The 20,737-nt window shown below is 36.3% G+C and overlaps 2 protein-coding genes across 2 annotated transcripts; one reads left to right on the top strand and one right to left on the bottom strand.

The window, feature by feature from the left end:
• Positions 1-5,627: 5,627 nt before the first annotated feature.
• LOC113774179 (uncharacterized mitochondrial protein AtMg00310-like) lies at positions 5,628-6,440 on the bottom strand. The gene has a single exon (XM_027318745.1). The coding sequence runs from the start codon at positions 6,438-6,440 to the stop codon at positions 5,628-5,630; it is 813 nt and encodes a 270-aa protein (XP_027174546.1).
• Positions 6,441-9,954: 3,514 nt separating this feature from the next.
• Positions 9,955-14,861, top strand: LOC113773102 (beta-glucuronosyltransferase GlcAT14A). Its single transcript, XM_027317639.1, has 4 exons — positions 9,955-10,589; positions 10,740-10,815; positions 10,934-11,049; positions 14,212-14,861. Exons 1-4 carry the CDS (start codon positions 10,103-10,105, stop codon positions 14,730-14,732), a joined length of 1,200 nt encoding a protein of 399 aa, XP_027173440.1. The 5' UTR covers positions 9,955-10,102; the 3' UTR covers positions 14,733-14,861.
• Positions 14,862-20,737: the final 5,876 nt, after the last annotated feature.

Below are 20,737 nucleotides of genomic sequence, written 5' to 3'. Positions count from 1 at the left end.
TAATGATAAATAGAAAAATTTGCTGTTGGAATATGCGTCTTGAGCAAGAAATCCTTGCAACACAAAAAGTCTTAACGATGTTATCCACAGGAAGAGAGACAGAAGCCTGAGGAGAAAGGAAGATGGGCTTAACGTCAAAAACTGAAGAAGGGTTGTTATAAGTGCACTCATGTCATGTGTGTGTTTCTCTCTGTTTCTACGTTTCTGTGTGTGTGAGAGAGAGAGACACAGAATTAAAGAGAGGCAAGTGAGAGAAGACCCCTTTTGTTTCTTGGTGGAAAGCAAACTTGTGATCTTGCATCTAACTTGCAGAGAAATGGAGTTGGGCAATGGTTGTAGAAGCCTCAGGTACCTCCTTCATTACCATGGTGAAAGGGATCTGCCGTCTTTCCCTTCACATTAATTGTAGTGTTCAATCATTCTCTAAGCTATATTTGCACCTATGATTGTGGCAAACAAAATATCCAACTAGTTATTTTCAGCCACTAACACATTTTAGTACATTATGAATGTCTTCTATGCATTAATTTTGGCATGAATTGACTTTACATATAATAGTATATGTGTGTATTATCATACCAATAATGATTTTCTTTTGAACTCTCCAATTATATAATAGAATAATGATTAGTTTCATATCGAACTGTTTAACTTGTGAAGGTTTCAAATTTTACCAGCCTCAAAATTGGAAGATTATTAAAAGGAATTAGATAATGTCTGTTAATGACATGAATGATGAAAACAAGATAGGATCGGTGATGCAATAAAGATAGTCCCGTTATCTTATTCGGCAATAAAGATACTCTTTATTGTTCACATATTGTATTTTGTTGCCCTTCTCGTGATGCATTTACAACATTCACAAATTTGAGGGTTGGGCTTTTAACTGGAAAAAGGGATTTTGATTGCTAGTTAGAATTCCAAGTTTTACCTAATTATTCTATCCGCAAGTATACGGGTCAACGAGTATAGCGTATTAGGATTGATCCTACAAGGACTAAGAAAAGTACTATGGTTTTGTTCACTCACCTTATTATTTAGACAAACAACTAAACAAATTTAAAAAGTAACCACAAACTAAGCTAAGATTAAAGAAAATAAGATTGCTCAAAGATCAAGTTAAGAGACTTCCTAAAATTAACAATAACTTGTTGTGCCAAAAATAGAAACTAGATAGGATGACTAAGTTATGAATTTCATGATTTGCCAAGAAATAACTTCCAAATACCCTCAGTTTTGCCAATGAACATTATATTGTTGGAAATTACTTTCTCCAATTTCTCAACAATTTATACCTTTCCTTAACCCACTTTTATAGAGAAAAGGTTAGATACAAGTTTAATAATTTCAATGAAATTATTGCATGAAAATCCACTCAACTTTATTCCCTATTTTCATGTGAACAAAACTAGGATCTAAGAAGGAAAATCTATATGTAGACAACTTTCATTGATCATACAATCATCAAATAATTCATAATTAGTGGCCAGATAATCATAAATAGCATACACAAGTTCTTAAACTAGCCAAATCATGAAATAGCATAATCATTCCTAATTGTTTCATATCAAAGCAACAACAAGTTCATCTTTACCCTAATATTAAGTACATCCAAGCATTAATAACACTTGCAACTAAACATTGAAAACAAACATAAGAGAAAAAGAGTATAGGAAGAAGAATTTTTATTCAATTTCTTGAAGTTGAATTTTTTAATTCCTTTACAAGTTGTTCCCTCAAATAAGTAAAGTGCAAGAATATCCTTTCACTTTTTCTTTTAAGTTATCTTACTAAACTAGACTAACAACTACTACTAAGACTATACTAGATTAAACTCTTGTTTTTTCTCTTCTTCACTCTCTACTCTGCTTTGTGAAGAGTTTCTCTATTTAAAGAGGGATTTTGATGCAAAAGACAAAGTGTAAATATACATTCTTCTTGAACCCACAAACCTGGTTTATTGGAGTTGTTAAACATCTTTTGCAGGTTTTTTGGGCAGTTCCCACTAAAATTTGGTCAGAAAAATGAGTCAAAAAAGTTGTGTGAACAAAGTACAAGTTGCAAAGTAAGTTGCAAGCCAAAATCAGAGATCTGCGAGGTGATCAGCGAATTGTGGCTCGTAGATTAGTCACTGTGACGACACTACCTCCCCCTAGGGCGTACCTTAGGATTTGGTGGACCACCGGCCTAACTCTCCCCAGGTTTCATGCACAAGTCCCAATACAATATAAGAATCTCGATAACAAAAGCAATAGCAATTTCAAAACTTAGATATATACATTCGTGGTCATCAAATTCTCCTACAAACCCATAAGATAACAAGAGATTCAACCTCAAGTCAAACAACTAAAACTAGAAGAACACAAGAACAAAATGCCAGCCTTTTTCAAAAGACAAAAGACAAAAGACAAGGGACCTAAAATAAAATGCCAGCTTTCTTCAATTCACAAGCCCACGTTCTCACCCCCTGTAAGAAAAACAAACTAATGGAGTGAGCTATCGCCCAGTGAGGTTCGAAGATAACATACAAACAAAGTAGCAAGTTGGCAGTTATATATATGTTGTAATCTCAAAACGAAGAAAGTAAAAGTTCACAAGAGTAGACATTAACATTTCGAGTAAACAAGTCAGTTAGGCAATTAACTTTTTCATGCATAAGGATAAATTTTGCTCTTGCGAGCTAGTTCGGCAACAGCTTATCCAGGATCTGTTGATACTCCATCAACTATGAACATATAGTAACAAGTCCAGTAGAGCACCGCTTATCTCTAATCTCCATCTACTGATCAACCCCCTATCGGGTCCGAAGTCCAAAGATAACAGTAGAGGTAATACTCGAGTATACCAAATTCAGTAGACCGAATCCAGTTAAATAAACAGTAAACAGTACCCATGGTTCATCAATCTCCTCGATCAAACCCTTGTTGGCTCGATTCGACTAACTAGTTGATGGGATTTGGGATCCCAGGCAGTTACTTTCAAGTCACAACCATGAATATCAATTCACTTGCAAATAGTGCACACTACTTTAGTCAAGTTAGGGTAAGCATAGCATAATATCACACTTAGATTTTGTTCTAAAGTGTGATCTTGACTAGTGGTGTGGATGTGTATTGTCAATAAGCCACTTGTGTGCATTCTGATCATTCAAACCTCTATTAGTTTATGATATTCTCTTAAAACCTCTATCTCATTCAAACAACAAAAATTAGTTTATGATTACAAAATACTTTTACAAGTAAGCAAATATTTTACACTTGTAAAAGACAAACTTTGTCAATTTACTAAAAACTACATTTGTATATCACTAACAAGTCGTATTTCAAGAATTCGATGAAAAACTTCCAAGAACTCTTATTTACTATCTTGACTACATCATATGCAACATGATAGATGCAGTCATTTGCATCAATCCCTACTGCTATTAATGGAACTTCCAAATGTTGACTCCTTTAAATGGTTGTCATCTACTGCAATTACGCGTCTATAATTTGTGTTGAAACCTTTCTTCAATGGTTCAAAATATATGTACAATCTTTTAAATCTTTCCTTACCACTAATATCATCAATACATCTCTATATATGCATCATTTAGCTAGGACAATAACTTAGCAACTCTTCTCGATCATTCCATAACTTTGTCTATATATTGTTGTTTTTAACTTCCATGGTTTAAAAGCTTGGCTTTCAAGAAAATCTTCTAAATTTGGTGTTTTGTAATGTTGACATTTAACTCTAAGTGCATTTTTCTTGTGAAATCTACAAGAGTCACCCTATTGTTCAGCCTAAGAAAGTCCATCCTTCTTCTCCAGAAACCTAAACGCTTGTTATAAAAGGTCCTACCACGTTAGTATAGTGGTCCCATGATCCTGATAACAAATGCCTCACTATCTTTCTCTTTGGGATAATTTCAAAAACCTCCCCTGAGATTTCTAAAATATCATAAACCTCTCTTATTAGGTCATTGGGGACCAATTGTCACATCAATCATGGAGAAATGACTTAATTACGCATACAACTTAAGAGATATTTCCAATTATGTTCACATGATTAGTTAAATTGTTATTAACTAGATTTAATAGAAATAATGACAATTTATAAGTTCTTTTTAGAAATTTCTAATGTGCCATTATACAAAGGGTGCCAAATATGGGTGACTTTCTATGATTGATAATTGATGTGCGTGAGTAGAAGCAATGATTCGGACTTTAGTGGTTTTTGTGGAATAAGAGAAATAGAGCTCTTTTAGGCATATCTATGGATTTAGGAGACTTGAAAAGGAAATTTGTTCTCAAAATTTTGGTGATTGTGAAAATCTTAAGGTCAGCCTCTAAGATTTTTCTGCTTTTAAATTTTGGAAATTTTTATTATTTGATTGTAGATGTTAAGGTAATTCTTGATGGTTATGCTTAATATGACCCTACAAGTGGAAAAGAATACCTTGGATCAAACAAAAAATGGAAACTATGGCATTATGTAGTTTGTCTTATGTTCTGTATGATCTGCTCCATTTGATGATTGGTATTCTTTTTTTTTTTTGCCCGAAACGATAAGTGATTTTATGGATAAACAAACACTTTTATAATTTCAAGTAAAGACTTGAGGGAACTGTACAATCAATGCTAACTATCACTGAGGAATCCAAAATTCCTGATCTTCACAAAAGTCTAACGCATAAGTGCTAATTCTATGACTAATATGGTTAAGATTCCTATTAACTAAGCAAAAGGAGCACACGCGAAACAGCTACTTTAGGCTGTGTATATCCTCCAGCAATGTAGCCAATCGCATCTCCTGAGATTTCCTCTGCTTAATGAGATGGAGCGTCTGCTTATTCTGGACCTGAACTTCTATCTTATCCAAATTCTGAACTACAGCTTTACTCATCAGGAGTTTGATAGCTGTTAGCTCATCAATTAGCTTGTTACCAAAACATCTTTCCTATAAAGCCCATCCTCTCATCAGGTATTGGTTGTCCGTAGAGAAAAGTGACTCCAATCCCAAGTTGAGGACTGTCTTTGCTCTTTTCTGTAGCAAACCTTAATCTCAGAATGCCTTCTGTTTCTTCCTGTTGCTGAGGGGATCTCATCTGATTTCCTGTTTCTTCTGTGTTCATCCTTGAAGTTTTTATCATAGCTTCATCATATTCCAGCCATTCCTCCTGCGCTCTCTGCACTCTTCTGAGTGGGGGATGCTGTTTTCCATTGAATTCCTTCTCGTTTCTGCTCTTCCAGATTTGCCAAATAATGTTAGCAGTTAGAGAGATGTGTTTATAACCCTCTCTTCTCAAACTAGCCTCCATCACCGTAGACCACCACCTGCTGAAACTACCTTGCTGGTTTAGAATTCCCTCCCATTGGATAGGTGCCATTCTCCACACCAGTTTGACATGATTGCAGTTGAGCAACACATGTTCAACTGTCTCACTTTCCTTACCACACATTCTACATGTAGGATCACCTTGTTTGGTCCTGTTATGAATGAGTTGTCTTACTGGTAATGCCTGGTTCAGGCATTTCCATAAGAAAATCTTCACTTTGTGCTTGATATTCAGTTTCCATAGGTGCTTCCAATTTCTCTGACTTTGTTTGCTCCAGTTTGTGCTAGCTAGCCCCCTGGACTCCTGCTCATGTTCCTTCAGTTTGTACCCTATAGGCTGAGCTAACTGAACAATTCCCATTTGTGCTATAAATCCATAAGTTGCTATCCTCTCTGTCTGCTAAGCTTATAGGGATGCTTAGTATTCCTTCTGCCTCCATGGAGCTAAAGTTCCTGAAGATTAGGTGCTTGTTCCATCTTTTCTGGGCTATCAAATCTGCTACCTTTACCAGGTTGCATCCTTGTGGCTTCGGTGTGGTTACCTTTCCATGGTGTGTAACTGGAATCCATCTGTCCTCCCATATGTAGGTGCTCTTTCCATTGCCAATCCTTCTTCTAATCCCTTCCTCTATCAGCTGCCTAGATCCCATCAGGCCTTTCCAAATCCAGGATGCATTCCCAGCTACTTTGCACTTGAGGAGTGATTCCTTTGGATGATATCTAGCCTTTATCACTCTACTGACCAGCAGGTTTGGTTGTGTGAGTAATCTCCAGACCTGCTTTCCCAGTAAGGTTAAATTGAATGCCTTCAAATCCTTGAATCCCAATCCACCAGCTTTCTTGTCCAGTGACATCTTACTCCAAGCTTTCCAGTGCATTTTGTTCTTCCCATTCGCCTCACCCCACCAATAGTTTGCCATTGTGGAGTTAATCTCTTTGCACAATTTTTTAGGTAAGTTGAACCATAACATTGTGTATGTTGGCATTGCCAATGCCACAGACTTGAGCATCACCTCCTTGCCTGCTGCATTTAACAGCTTATTTTTCCACTTCTTAAGCCTCTGTTGAATACTGTCTTTAATGTATCCAAATAGCTGCTGTTTGGATCTTGTTACCACCATTGGGAGACTCAAATATTTACCTTGATGCTTGACTAATTTCCACCTTGGCTTCCTGCTCCATGTTGTTGTTGAAGATGACTGAGGATTTTTCTAAGTTGATCAGCTGGCCTGTTCCTCTTTCGTATTCTTTAAGTATTCTTTTGCGCTCTTCTACATTCTGGGAGTCAGCTTTACAAAAGATCAAAGAATCATCTGCAAAAAATAAGTGGGTTAGTCTAGGTCCCTACCTACTAATTTTCATGCCTTCAACTTTTTTCTCAGCTGCGGCTTTTTTGGATGAGGTTGGAAAAGCCTTCAGTGCATAAGAGGAATAGGTAAGGTGATAGTGGATCACCCTGTCTAATTCCCCTCTGTGGTATCACATACTCCTTTACCTCTCCATTAACAATGTAAGGTGATAGTGTTTTATATTTTTTTATCCGAATTGTTACTTTTATTGTCATCGAAAATAGGTGTTGGTGTTGTTTGAAATATAGGTAAAGATTGTTTGTTGTATGCTATTAAATTGAAAAACCTTTTAATTATGAAAATTGTTTTTCTTATTTGTGATTATTCAACAAATGGTCTTTTTTCAATCGAAATGTTGGCTATGGTAGGGTTTACATGTTTTGTTTCTCTTGTAGTAGATTATGCAACTGATATGTTATAATAGATGTAATAGTATGATATTACAAGTGCAATATGTAGATAAGACTTTGAGTTGCTAAACTTGTTGTAGAGTTAGAAATTTGATCTTTTGTTTACTCTCTATAAAAGCGGTAACAGTTAAACTACCTCACATTTAATAAAGTTAAAATAGATGTATATCGTTCGTAGTAAATTAACTATCTAATGCAAAACTTGAGGGTAGTTATGGAATTAAATTATTTTCTCTCTCCTGATGCCAATTTTATATTATTTTTGTATTTGAATTTGGTTGATCTGTTACTAGTTAATTAGTTTTAGGGGAGGTTTCCAATATTTTGAAAACCTCAGGGGAGGACAGTGAGAGAGTTAGAAACCTTAGGGGAGGTTTTTGAAATTATCCCATCCTCTTTTGTGGCATAAATGTGGTAGTCTCAAGTTTCAGTCTTGCATTTTATCGTCATTTTGCCAATATCATTCTTCACCTAGTAATCAAAGGCTCCCTTAAAAAACTGTTTATCATGAAACAACATGCCAACGTAGAATTTTGGATCTTTCATGTCAAAATTGGCTTGAAGCTGACAAAATTGGCTTCTTCTTCCTTGAATACCTTCATGAAGGTTCATACCTGCTATTTAGCTCTTTTGAGCTCATTGAATCTGATTCTTCATGTACTAAAATCTGGCCTCCATCATACGTGTTGAAATTATCATCACCGACTTCAAACATATTTTGTCTTGCCAATCATGCTGGTCTTCTTGTTGTTTGTAGTTCATCATTGTTAGGCCCAATTTTCCCTCCAACAGCAGCTGTTCCCCTCTTTCCTTCAGAGCTTCAAATTCCTAATCAGAATAAGCAACAAAATTCTTGAAGATCACATCATCTTCATCTTTATTGAAGTCAAAATCACTGTCATTAAAACTTTTAGCTTAGCTTCTGAAGAATTTGGTGGTGCATTATAATCAGGCCCGCACTCATCATCTACCTCAACTGGTATTGTGGTATCTTCAAATGCAGTAAAATCATCGAAAGTGATGTCAACATAACATGCATTTTCATTTGATATATACATCATCCTCACCATATCAACATTACAACAGCCCAATTTACTATCTAATAATTTAATATGAAATTCTTGGACCAAGTACAATTCAACTTCACCAGTTTGTTTCCCTAAGCCATGTTTGCGGCATGATCCTCACCATGTATTTTGCGAAGTTTATACTTGCAATCTCTACACGGAACTCTATACGTAATTTTCACATTTTTTGTACATTCAAGTGCAAAAGTCATGGAGAGTTGATTTTCACACTCTAATGGAACATGCACCTATAAAGCACTCCATATTGCCCCACACATATTTTTCTTCTAGTGGTCCAAAATATACCCCACTATAATAGTTTTGCAGATTAAGTAAGACCAGCCCCTATCCTTTTTTCAGAAAAAATAATTTTGTTAATTATAATCCAGATGCTCAGCCACTATTTTGTTACTCTTTCTAGGAACATGAAAAAGCCAATATATTGCAATTTCGAAGGCAAAAGAATCACCTAAACTTAAGAGAAATAAAAAAAAAAAACAACAATCCCCACATCAAATTCCACATCTCTCAACACCTAAAACCCTATTTTTTTAAACCCATTACATGGACATAATATGAAAAAACTCGAGGCCCACTACTTTAATTGAAGAACCAACAACTTATTTGAACACAAACTGCATATCATTACAAATATCAACTAGAAACAAAATTAAATATAAGTGCGTGTATTATAGGAAATGCTTACTACCTTTACCTTAGATTCGTCCTCCTTGTCCTTTTCCTCACCCAGTTGCTCCATCCTTAAGATTCCAAGCCATTGGGTTTGTTTTCCATCATCAGATTCCTGTCAATTTTGATTGATTTTACTCTCCAGATTGAGCCCTAATTTGGCTATTTGAACACAACTGCATATCATTCAAATATCAACTAGAAACAAAATTAAATATATGTCTGTGTATTTATTGGAAATGCTTACAACCCTTACCTTAGATTTGTCCTCCTTATCCTTTTCCTCGCCCAATTGCTCCATCCTTAAGATTCCAAGCCATTTGGTTCGTTTCCATCATCAGATTCCCGTTGATTTTGCTTAATTTTACTCTCCAGATTGAGCCCGAATTTGGCTATCCTATTTCACTCTCAATTGTTCTCCTAATTTCGTCCTTTTAATTATGTTTTTTTATTTTGTATTGTCTCATTAGAAGGATCCTCAAATAAACTTCCTAAAATGCCTATGAGTGGTTGTTTGTTTGCTTGAAGAACAAGATGTTTAGGGACTAAATTGACATTGATAAAAAAAAAAGTTTAGAAACTAAATCGTTCTAATTATTCTTCAAATTATTTAGTTATTCTTTTGTGAAGCCATGTATCAAAAGGAACCAAGAAAAATCTTTTGAGGCCAGCATGTATGCACACATAATGTTTCATGTAAATTAACCACAAAATTGATACTTCCAAGGTTTTGTTATTTTTTTTGAGTAACAATAACAATTGTATAATCTATTCTAATCTAATCTAGAGGAAAAAGGAAATCTAAAGAGACTTGTGTGTTAGGGGTTAGTAGGTATACAAACTTAATTAAATCAAAAAAATGCTATGATATCACCTTTAAATTATTTTTGCTGCAGCTTAAGAAGGGATTTAAGTCCCTCTCCCTGAAACTCAGTGGCTTCCCAGGGTTTTGTTATGAATTTTAGCTTTTAGTATCATGGTACTAATTCTTTAAGTACACCAAACTTCAGACCCCAATATAAAGTTGTTAATACCAAACTTAGGGAAAGTGACAGATGGAGGCTTTCCCATCCAAGAAAGGAATCCCCAAACAATTCATCTCTACTCTTCCATCGTCATTATTATTCCCTCCTAAATCAGACTCCAACAGCAACCACCACTTGAAAACTTTTAACTACCCACCACTTCTCTTCCATTCTCAAAACAGCAGCTTCTTCATCCAAATCCCAATCTAACTAATACAAATTCTTGCAAAATCCTTACAACAATGATCACCAAAATTTTCTTTGTCACATTCATTTTAACTTCTATTCTACTATCTCTTCTCTACATTCCCACTCGGCTGTCCCACCCCATCACCATTTTCAGGCCACCCAAAAGCTTCATCATCCCAAAAACCAGCAAGCCATATCCAGTGACTTTTGCCTACTTGATCTCAGCATCTACGGGAGACACTGTGAAGCTTAAACGCCTATTGCGCGCACTGTACCATCCAGGAAATTACTATCTGATACACCTGGAAGCTGATGCAGAAGACTTTGAGCATAAGGAGATAGCAAGATTTGTGTCCAGTGAGCCTGTTTTTAGCCAAGTTGGCAATGTTTGGATTGTTGGAAAGCCTAATTTGGTTAGCTATAGAGGTCCAACCATGCTTGCCACCACTCTCCATGCAATAGCTATGCTTCTTAGGACTGCAAAATGGGATTGGTTCATCAATCTCAGTGCCTCTGACTACCCTTTGGTAACTCAAGATGGTATGGTGAGTGGCATGTAACATATTGTTGTTTTAATTTTCAGTATCTGTTTAACTTTTATGGAGTTCTTAGCAGCCCTTTTATTCTTCTTTCAAACTCGTGTCAATTCTAAGAAACTTATATGATCCCATTTTATTGGCGAAATCTCAGATCTGATGTCAGCATTTGCTAACTTGCCAAGAGATCTTAATTTTGTTCAGCACACTAGCCATTTGGGCTGGAAAATGTAAGAGCACATTCTTGATTTCTGAATCATTAGAAATGGAATTTGGTTGTTGAAGCCTTAAAGGTATTCTAATTTTTTATTATGAAATTTGAGATGGATAATTGATAACTTTCTGCAGGAATAAGAGAGGAAAGCCAGTTATAATAGACCCAGGTCTGCATAGCCTTAATAAATCTGAGATCTGGTGGGTTATAAAGCAAAGAAGTCTCCCAACTGCCTTCAAGCTTTTTACAGGTTTTAATTCCAATTTTCTTTTTCCTTCTTAGCTGCAATGTATTCTGTCCACCAATGTGATTCCTGATGACACAAGTTTCTAGATGGTGAAAGTTTCGCTTAGTTTCGTACATAAGCAATGTCTATAGATGCATAATCTTGCGATAACTAGAAATAAAAATATTCCTAACCAAGGGGCAAGAGATCATATTAGAGGAATAAAGAATTTGGTGGGGGAATTTGTGGACCCCTCAGACCAGATTGTGAAGAATTTCATGTTCTGATGTTGTGGTTTATGAGATGGTACAAGTTTATCATCTAGTAGGAAGATTTAAGTACTTGATGTGTCATCAATTTGTTGTTAACATGAAAGATAATTAGTTGAGTATATAAATCAAATTTTGTACCTTATCATGGAGCCCATGTGAAATGGTGTAGCATATCAAGGAGTGACCGAGTGAGAGTTTTATCATAAAAAAGTTAGAATAACAGGCTTATCCTTTTCCAATGAAAAAGTGCATTTTTATAATCGGGTAATTAATTGGTTTGCTGTGGCACAAAAACTGTATATATGCGTTCTTTCAAATAGTTCAATTTATTCTTCATATCTTCTGCAACTATTTCACAATTTATTACGACCTTGAGTTACAATTATGCTTTGAAAATGAAATTTCATCGAATTAGTGCAAAGTTAAGGAATCTCTACTTTTGAATCGACGTGAATTCCTACTTAGATCAAGAAATTTTATCCCACCATGGCCTATCTAGTGGGGTGGTCATAACTTACTTGGCGGTTTCTCCAAGCAACCAATGGCGTAAAACAAATGGAACTGCTTGGTAGGTGAAATCTATTTTGGTTGGTTGTTACTGGTAAGTTCGTTGCTCAGTTAAGTATACTCTGATGAATTCGATAGTTTAGTCATTGCATTATGCTCTCTCCACATGGATATAGAATGTACAAGTTCTGGGATGATAGGAAAGAGACAAAACTAGACAGCACGAAGCTTCTTCTTGAACGTACAGGCAGATGTACATTTTTCTTTTCTCTCTCTCTCTTTTCTTTTTTGGGGTTTAACTTTTAGGAGCATATGGCCTTTGTGACGAAGTACTTACTCAACCGGTAGTGAAAAGCAAGAAAAGGACACACTAAAACAGAACCCAGAAAAATTTTGTGCAAATCTCCTGTTGCCTAATTTTAATATTTTTGTTGTGCCAATTCAAGTGAAAACCAAAAACAAGGGATATACATATTATTAGCACTTCTTTCCCTTCTTCTACTTGATATGTCATTTCCAAAATCAAAATGCAATTAAAAACCAAATAACATGCACTAATTAATTTGTTTAAATTTATCTTAACAGACAAGCCTAGTCTACATAATTAGCTCTACATTTTGTGCCATTGAAACAAGTGAGAGTAGAATAAACTTCTTTGCCTTGCAATTTTGTGGAATAGGGTAGCTAACTATGGTGGATTTCTAGATTATGGCAACAATTGGTCGTTGATGAAGCTCAAAAGGGTTGCTGCATTTTTTTTATCCTTAATATAAAGAACGTACATTCTACAATATTTGGGGCTGCAGAACCTTATTTTTCATTGTCTAGGGATATTGCCAAAACTCAATTTTTTGATGATATATACCAACTTACCCTTCCCAACTCATCGTCACAATTGGACTTGGGAGGGGTAGATCATTTTTTCACAAAAATTGCTGTAACTGTTAAATTTGAGCTGTGACACTATTATTTGTCTTTTCCATTTTCTTGTAAAATATTAAGCATAAAATTCTTATTATTGTATACAGAAAGGCAACTCTAATATATCAAAAAAATATTCAATTTAAATTTCTATTTACAGTTAGTAAAAATTGTATCTTTTTAACAGTCTTCTTTTAAAATGAAGGGGGGTTGAGGTAAAAAGAGAGTGATAAGAATGAGAACAAATGCTATTGGTAACTGTGGTATATCGCTCTGTCTGAATGTGCTGTACAATTGACTTCAGCTTTCCCCATTTGAAAGTTTGGGTCACATTTCTCTAGAACAGACCATCTGGTTACATGGTCTACAATAGGCGCATGCTCTTGCTGATTTTCACGTGCTTTCCTGATTGGACGACTGAGGGCTTTCTTGATTTCTGTTCATAGATTCTGTTCCGGAATAAGTTCATTGATCAGAAAGCTTTTTGGTTCCTAAATTATGTGTTGATAACACAACATGCAGTGTCAGCAATAGTATTTGCTTACTCTTATCGTGAAATACATGCTTAGGTAAAATCTTTGGTAATTTTTTAAGATTTAATTAATGTCCTCTAACAGCTGCACTTGTTGTGAGGTCTCAAACCTCGGGATCCATAAATTTTGCAGATCTCTTAGATCGGAAATTCTTTTCAATGACTTTGCAACATTCATGAAAAATCAAGGGATGATAGAATGTCACACTTGTTACTCTTTCCTATTCCGGCTTTATGAGTGGAATGTAGTTTGAAATATTATTTGGTGTTACTATTAAACTTTGTCCGTCAGGCCTTATGTTTTTTGTTACTTTTTTGTTCCCTTAATTGACATAACTTGATAAGAAGCAGATAAGCAAATAGTAGAGTGAGATTGGGCTAGTCTACTTTCGTTGAATGACCAGATGAGAGAAAAAACGGTTAATCAAAGATACTGAAGTCAAGAAGGGTCTCTGAGCAATAGCTAGTGACAATTGGCAATTATCGGTGACAATTGCTTGAAACAATTCATGTTGGAGATCTTATCATTTAAAATTTCAGTAGTGAATATTGAAAGTTGGATAAATTTTTAAATCGTAGTAGTTCTGGTGGATGAACAGTACCTGTTTATAATAACTTATTGTTTCATTAGAATAAGCGCAGGGCTGCATTTATCTTCCCCAAAATATTGATATCATATACTGGAAATGAGCACACAAAATTACAAAATGACACTTGTAGTCTTTGAAGTTGAGACTGCTAATTTGGTTTAAAACTTGATCTTTATCAACAATAAAATTGTTGACTGTTTCATTTGACATCATGAAGGACCAAATTGTAAGTCCATTAGTCATGATCCTTCCTGGTTTCTCATAATACTGAGAAGTTTGACTGCGGATGGACTAGATAAGTCGGAGATTCATTGATATCATTTGCTGGTACTGGTGACTAATTAGCAGGTTTTTACTTTCGCAGGATCAGCGTGGACATTTCTATCCAGATCCTTCTCTGAATATTGCATTGCTGGTTGGGACAACCTGCCAAGAACCCTTCTCCTTTACTACACAAATTTCGTTTCATCTCCTGAAGGCTATTTCCAGACAGTAATATGCAATTCTGAAGACTACAGAAACACTACAGTCAACCATGATCTTCACCATATTACATGGGACAATCCTCCGAAGCAACATCCACGGTCACTTGGGCTAAAAGATTATAGAAGAATGGTCTTGAGCAATCGTCCATTCGCTAGGAAATTCAAGCAGAATGACCGTGTTCTTGATAAAATTGATCACGAGATTCTCAAAAGACACCATAGACATTTTACTTATGGTGGATGGTGCTCCAAGGGGGCTGATGATCTGAGTCTTTCATGCTCAGATTTGCAAAGTGAGAATTATGGTGTTCTGAAGCCTGGAACAGGTGCTCGAAGATTGAGAACTTTATTATCTAAACTGCTCTCTGCTCAAAACTTGAATAAGAGACAATGTAAATGATTTTTGCAAATTATGTTCAGTAGCAGTGATGGTAGTTTTCTGAGTCAATTTGCGACAACTGTATGGTTAATTGCTTAACTTCTTATATAAGTTCATAATAATACGAGGATAAGAAGTTGCAGATCTTAAGGAGATGTTTGGTGAGTGGGTTTTACCCAGGAATCGGCATCAACTGCCATCATACCTGAATATGTTTTTGGTTAAGGTCTATAATAACGATTCAATCAGAATGGTTAACCGCACTGTGGGTTTTCTAATTTTCCTCAAGTTTTGCTACTATTAAAGTGAGGCGAACTTTTAAGAATATCGTCTATACAAAAAGACATCACAAAAGTGGTGTTGATTGAGTTTGTTTTCTAATTAAAGGTCGCCGCAATTGCCATTTTAGTTTTCATTAAAAAATTGATTTAAATTCTTTTTTTTTTCTGTTGAGAAAGTAAAAACAATGTTTTTTTTAATATGTTGAAAAGGCTTCATTGCCCATGTGACATGCAGCAAAGCCTTTAGTCATATACATTGATGCGGTCATTTTTTAGCAACAAGTAAACCCTAACCCTAAAACCATAGTCTGTAAACACTAAAACCCTAAAATCCTAATCCGTAAACCCTAAAACCCTAATTCCTAAAACAAAAATTCCTCTAAAAATTGTGCTATTTTCATAACTAGTGATTAATCCTCCTTTAAAAATTCCTTTAGCTTCAATTGAAAATAAAAATTAATTTAAAATGAAATATGTTGAAATCATCCATTTTTCAAAATTTTAGTTTAAGGTTAATTTAAATTAAGATAAATAATGCAGCATTCAATGATAAATGGATACAATAACTAAATTAAAAGTTCAGTGATAATTAAACGGAAGTTTTGATAAGAAAAAGTCCTAAAATCTAAATATCACCCACCAACGTGCCTCTTACCCTTGTTGCGCTGAGTGGTAGAGCAGCCACATTGCCAATGTATCCTCTCGTATGGTAGATCTTGCTGCAGATGTAGTCGTTCGGACCTTCGAGGTAGTGTCTGCACTCCTTCAGGCATTTGGCCCTCCTCATCATCAACCGAGGGGTCCACCATAGGAGCCTGACTGCATCTTAGACAAAAATGATCTATAGACATCGTGGAAAGAGCATAAACGAGAGCGCTGTCGGCATCCATTTGAAAAGCAGGTGAAAAATCCATCAAGGTCCCTAAGAAGTTGAAGATATAAGTAAGATCATCCTCGAGCTCATTTATGGGATGAAACGATGTATATGGAGTAGTAGAGGACGATGCAGCAACAAACGTGTAGCCAAATACAGATATGGAAGTAAGTGTTACATTGAAATGACATCCAAAAGTTAGAACAATTGGAGGTGGGAAAAAAGTTGCAGTGTGAGGAAAGTGTATGCCTATAGGCGAGTCATATCCGACATGTGATGAAATCTGCGTAAACTCTGTGTCAGGCACATCAACCTCATATGTGGAGGTGCCCCTTCTATGACGCCTACATGTCTGGCTCCTATCACACACCTGTCTTGATAGATGCTTGACAGGAATCTCAAAAGAGACAGTACAAGAGGTAGATAAGCCATTATCGTGACGGTCAAAAGAACCAACTACCATTCGCATTCCTTGATTCAAGTACTATAATATCTCGAAAGCCTCCTCTTGCATAGCTGTTAGAGCGGGATGAGCACATTGTGAAAGATTGACGGAATCGAAATACATATTACAGATTGATCCGATCTGGACCACAGTATCAACCTGTAAAAAAACAAATTTTGTGTATTACAGTAATTTCGTATGTTATTTTATAAAAAGTTAGCATATAGTTAGAAGAAAAATATAAGTATGTAATAATTTACCAAATAATCGAACTATCCCCCCATTTTCTCGATGACTGTCACGGCGGAACTGCTTCAAAATAGGAGGTGTAATGTAGCGGACAATATGATTTTGATACCATATTATATACTTATACGTAGCCGTGTTCGTATCCGATGGATGGCCGTGAACATTCTATTCAGCACGACGCTCCCAATATTGTACTCAATAACTATGGAACTGAGTTCAATCCTTCCCGACACGGCCTGAGCGACACAGAGAATGCAATTTCTTTTTTGTGTCTGTGTGAACAAATGCTGGTATCGGCTGATGCATCCCAAACTGTCATAGTACCCGTTGGAAAAAGTAAAATTCGACAACCTCCCTATATATCAACGGAACTATTGACCATTATATGTGTTGTCTGGCTGAACAATAGGTGAGAAGATGTGCAATAAAATCGACACAATAAGGCTCCCAAATAAACTACGGCAACGAGAAAGTGGAGTCAGTCGCGATACTAGATACATAATGAAACTACAATTGCATCATTCATCAATTATGTACCTCATCGATGCCCATCTTGGTTGTCTCATCACGAAATAAGAATACAATATGCGAGGGCACGTATTTCATCGTACTCTCACCTACCCAATGACTGCCTCTAGAAAATTCATTTCCCTGTGTAGTTGGAACCAACACGGTCAGACAAATCATTGGCATCCTCTCCCACGCCCATAACTGTTAAAAATAGAGACATTGTGAAGTGCATATTATTTACGCAATCAACTGAAATATCGATGCTCAAGCATCCCAAAGTCTATCCATTCTCACCTGTTAAAGTATATATGGACCAGCAATACAACTTGTTGTCGCGTACGACGCTTTGCATAGACGGGAGTATAAACAAGCAAGTGTGGCACTACCCCAACTGTAATGACTCATACTCTCTATGTCTCACAAGTAATCCAACCAATGACAACTTACAACATTCCCACAAGTGTCGACGAACAACTGGCTAGCAAATAAGATCAAAATGTAGCATCGAACATGTTATCGAACTAATTCCTTCGGTGCATCCTTTGGAAGAGGCTCGTATAAAAAGTCGAATATGGATACAAGTTTCAACCTCTCATCCTTGAAGTGCCGGTTCTCTAGTCTAAAGTCTAAAAGCTCCTCAATCAAATCCTTCTTTTATGCCACCAATCTATTTTGATTGGCCAATGTAACTGGTAATCCATCAACATGATGGCTCCATAATATCTCCACGTCCTGTAAAGTGACAGTAGCCTCACCCATGGGAAGATGAAATGTATGGGTCTCCCGTCTCTATCGCTCAATAAGCACGGTAATCAATCCATGATCAAGTTCAAAGTAGCTTGCTTGTACAATTCCCCAGAAACCTGTAGCATGAAGATAGTTTGCTATCCGAGAGTTCAGAGCATTCCGCACAAGGTCCCAGAAAAATCCATCAACTCGCTTAATTTTCAACTGACTCTCGTGACCCAAAAACACTGCCTTAGATCTATGTGTATCATGTAAATATAATAAGTCGGAAATGTATGGACCCTGTATAGGATCTGTGAGGACCCGAAAATTCCTTAAGAATTTCCTCCCATTTTTTTGAAAAATTAATTTATATTTCCTTCTATGTTTCTTTATTTGATTATTTAACTACTTACTAACCCTAAATTTCATGGTGATTTCATTAGTTGAGCCAAGAGTCTTACTTTTACTTTTCAAATTAGAGTAAGTTAGGGTTTTGGTGTATTTTGGTAGCGTGATTAATTAGTAAGGTGTGTGTATTAAATTTGGTGGTTAAGAGTGAGTTTTATATAAGAGGAAGTGTGTGATTAGAAGTGCTATTAATAAGTTAGTGAATCATAAGTTAAAACACTAGTATACGCGAGTTAAGGAAAATCGACTTGAACCGACGTGCACCGTTTGCTACGGATTGAGTACACCACTTGACCAATACTTTCTTACCCTAATCTCCTTGCTTTTATTTCATTTAATTTCTCCTAAATTAACCCTTAAGTCAGCCACCATTTTTTACCAAAGAAAAGGAAGAAAAGAAAAAAAAAGAAAAAGAAACCATCTTGTGGTGCCAAGTGTCGAAAATCTAAGGAACTTTGACCAAGTTTATTTCTTTCCTTCTTATCTTGTATTTTGGCCATTTTTGCTTCATTTCTTGTTAGCTTGGCCGAAATTTTGGAGAGGAAAAAGAGAGGAGAGAAACCTTCCATTTCGGGTAGTAAGAGAAGTGAGAAATCGGACGGAGAATATTTTAACTGAGTGTGGGATGTTTGTGGAGGAGTACAAGTGAGCGTAGCAGAGGGAGATCAAGGAAATATAGTTGAATTTGAGAGAGAAGTGGAATCAGCTGGTTCGGTGATAACCTAAGCTAGAAACGTAAGACCTTGAGATTGTAGGAAGTAAGTTAGGATGGCTGGGATGACATGTCGTGTTTTTCTTCTTGTTTTGCCACTATATTGCCACTGTATGTATTTTGCTCGTGACATGTCAATGCTCTCATGTATAGTACTTGCTGCACTTGATTTTGATTAGCTTGATATGTATCTTTGTGAACTTGGTGTGTTATAAATATGCTAAGCATGTTTCCTTATCTTTGGTTTTATGGTTTAAAATTGTCTTTATCTTGCCGTTTTAGCCAATTTATTTTGTTTACGTACTATATCACCTTTTGAAAAAAAAAAGAGAGAAGGGTATGGAGGGGAGACGTAGTCGTAGCCGTGGGGCTAGGCAATCACAAGAACCAAGGAATGAAAGAGAAACAGCAGCTGAGCAAGATCGTGGACCGAGAGTTGAAGCAGGGGACCAAGTGGCGATGGTGATGTAACAAATGACCAATATCTTAGCGCGATTGATAGAACAACAAAGCCAAACTCCAGTGAATCAATCTCGGAACCCTGAGATAGGAAAGGATAGGGTCCTGGAGCGGTTTCAAAAGTTTGTTCCTTCTAAATTCCTTGGAGGGCCTGATTCGGAGACAACTGAGCAATGGTTAGAGGTGATGATTAATATCTTTGCAACTTTGAACTACACGGAGTAAAGACAAGTGAACTTTGCTGTATTTCAATTCGAAAGACCGGTCCGAGCATAGTGGAATGTTATTAGGGCAAAGTGGGAGAGAGAACAGACTGCGTGAACGTGGATAAACTTTATAAGGGAGTTTAATGAGAAATACCTTCCACCTTTGATCCAAAAAAAGAGAGAGGATGAGTTTATTAGATTGCGTCAGGGAACCCAGAGTGTGGCCGAATATGAAACGCAATTCACTAAACTGTCTAAATTTGCTCCTAAATTGGTGGTTACGGAGCGAAGGAGAGTGAGACGATTTATCCAAGGATTGAATTTGGAGATCCAGGAAGCTTTAGCGGCGGTTCAAGTTAATACTTTTACGAAAGCTCTTGAGAAAGCTCAAAGAATTGAGAATGCGAAGGCACAGGTAAAAGCTTTCCAAATAAAAAAAAGGAGTGCATCTAGTAGTATATATGAGGAATCTAGAGAAAAGGTAATGCCTTCTAAAGTGCAAAAAGTGAACCATTCACCTTACCCACCATGGACACTAGGAGCACTGGATGAAGGGTCTACAAAAGAAAGTCAAAGAGGACAAGAGAAAATTTCTCGAGAAGGCCAAAAAGTGACTTCTCGCTTGGCCTGTGGATATTATGGGAAGACAAATCACACTGAGGATGATTGTTGGAGGAAGGGGCAAAAGTGTTTGATTTGTGGGAGTAGCGACCATCAAATTAATAACTGCCCGAAGAAACAGCCACGAGGAAATAGTGCTCAACAAGTGGATAGAACCAAACCGAAACAAACTAATGAAAGAGGGAACCGACCAAAAGTACCAGCAGGGTATATGCCACTACAAGAAAATTGTTCATCAGTGACAACACAAAGTCATCACAGAACATACAAATATCGTCACAAATACCTTTTATTGACGACTTTTTGATCGTCACAAAGTCGTCACTAAATCCCCGTCGGTAAAAGTAAACAGTGACGACTTAAAATGTCGTCACTAAATAGTTCTCATTAGTGACGACTTTAAGTAGAGCATTTTTGACAAAAGATCAAGTCGTCAATAAAACACTTCCAGATTGTCGTCACTAATGACAACTATTTAGTGATGACATTTCCCGAAATGTCATCACTAAATAGTTGTCATTAGTGACAACAA

This window comes from Coffea eugenioides, chromosome 6 (genome assembly GCF_003713205.1).
Source record: "Coffea eugenioides isolate CCC68of chromosome 6, Ceug_1.0, whole genome shotgun sequence".
NCBI lineage: Eukaryota > Viridiplantae > Streptophyta > Magnoliopsida > Gentianales > Rubiaceae > Coffea > Coffea eugenioides.
The sequence above is the reverse complement of the archived record's forward strand: the minus strand, read 5'-3'. Positions and strand labels throughout refer to the sequence as shown.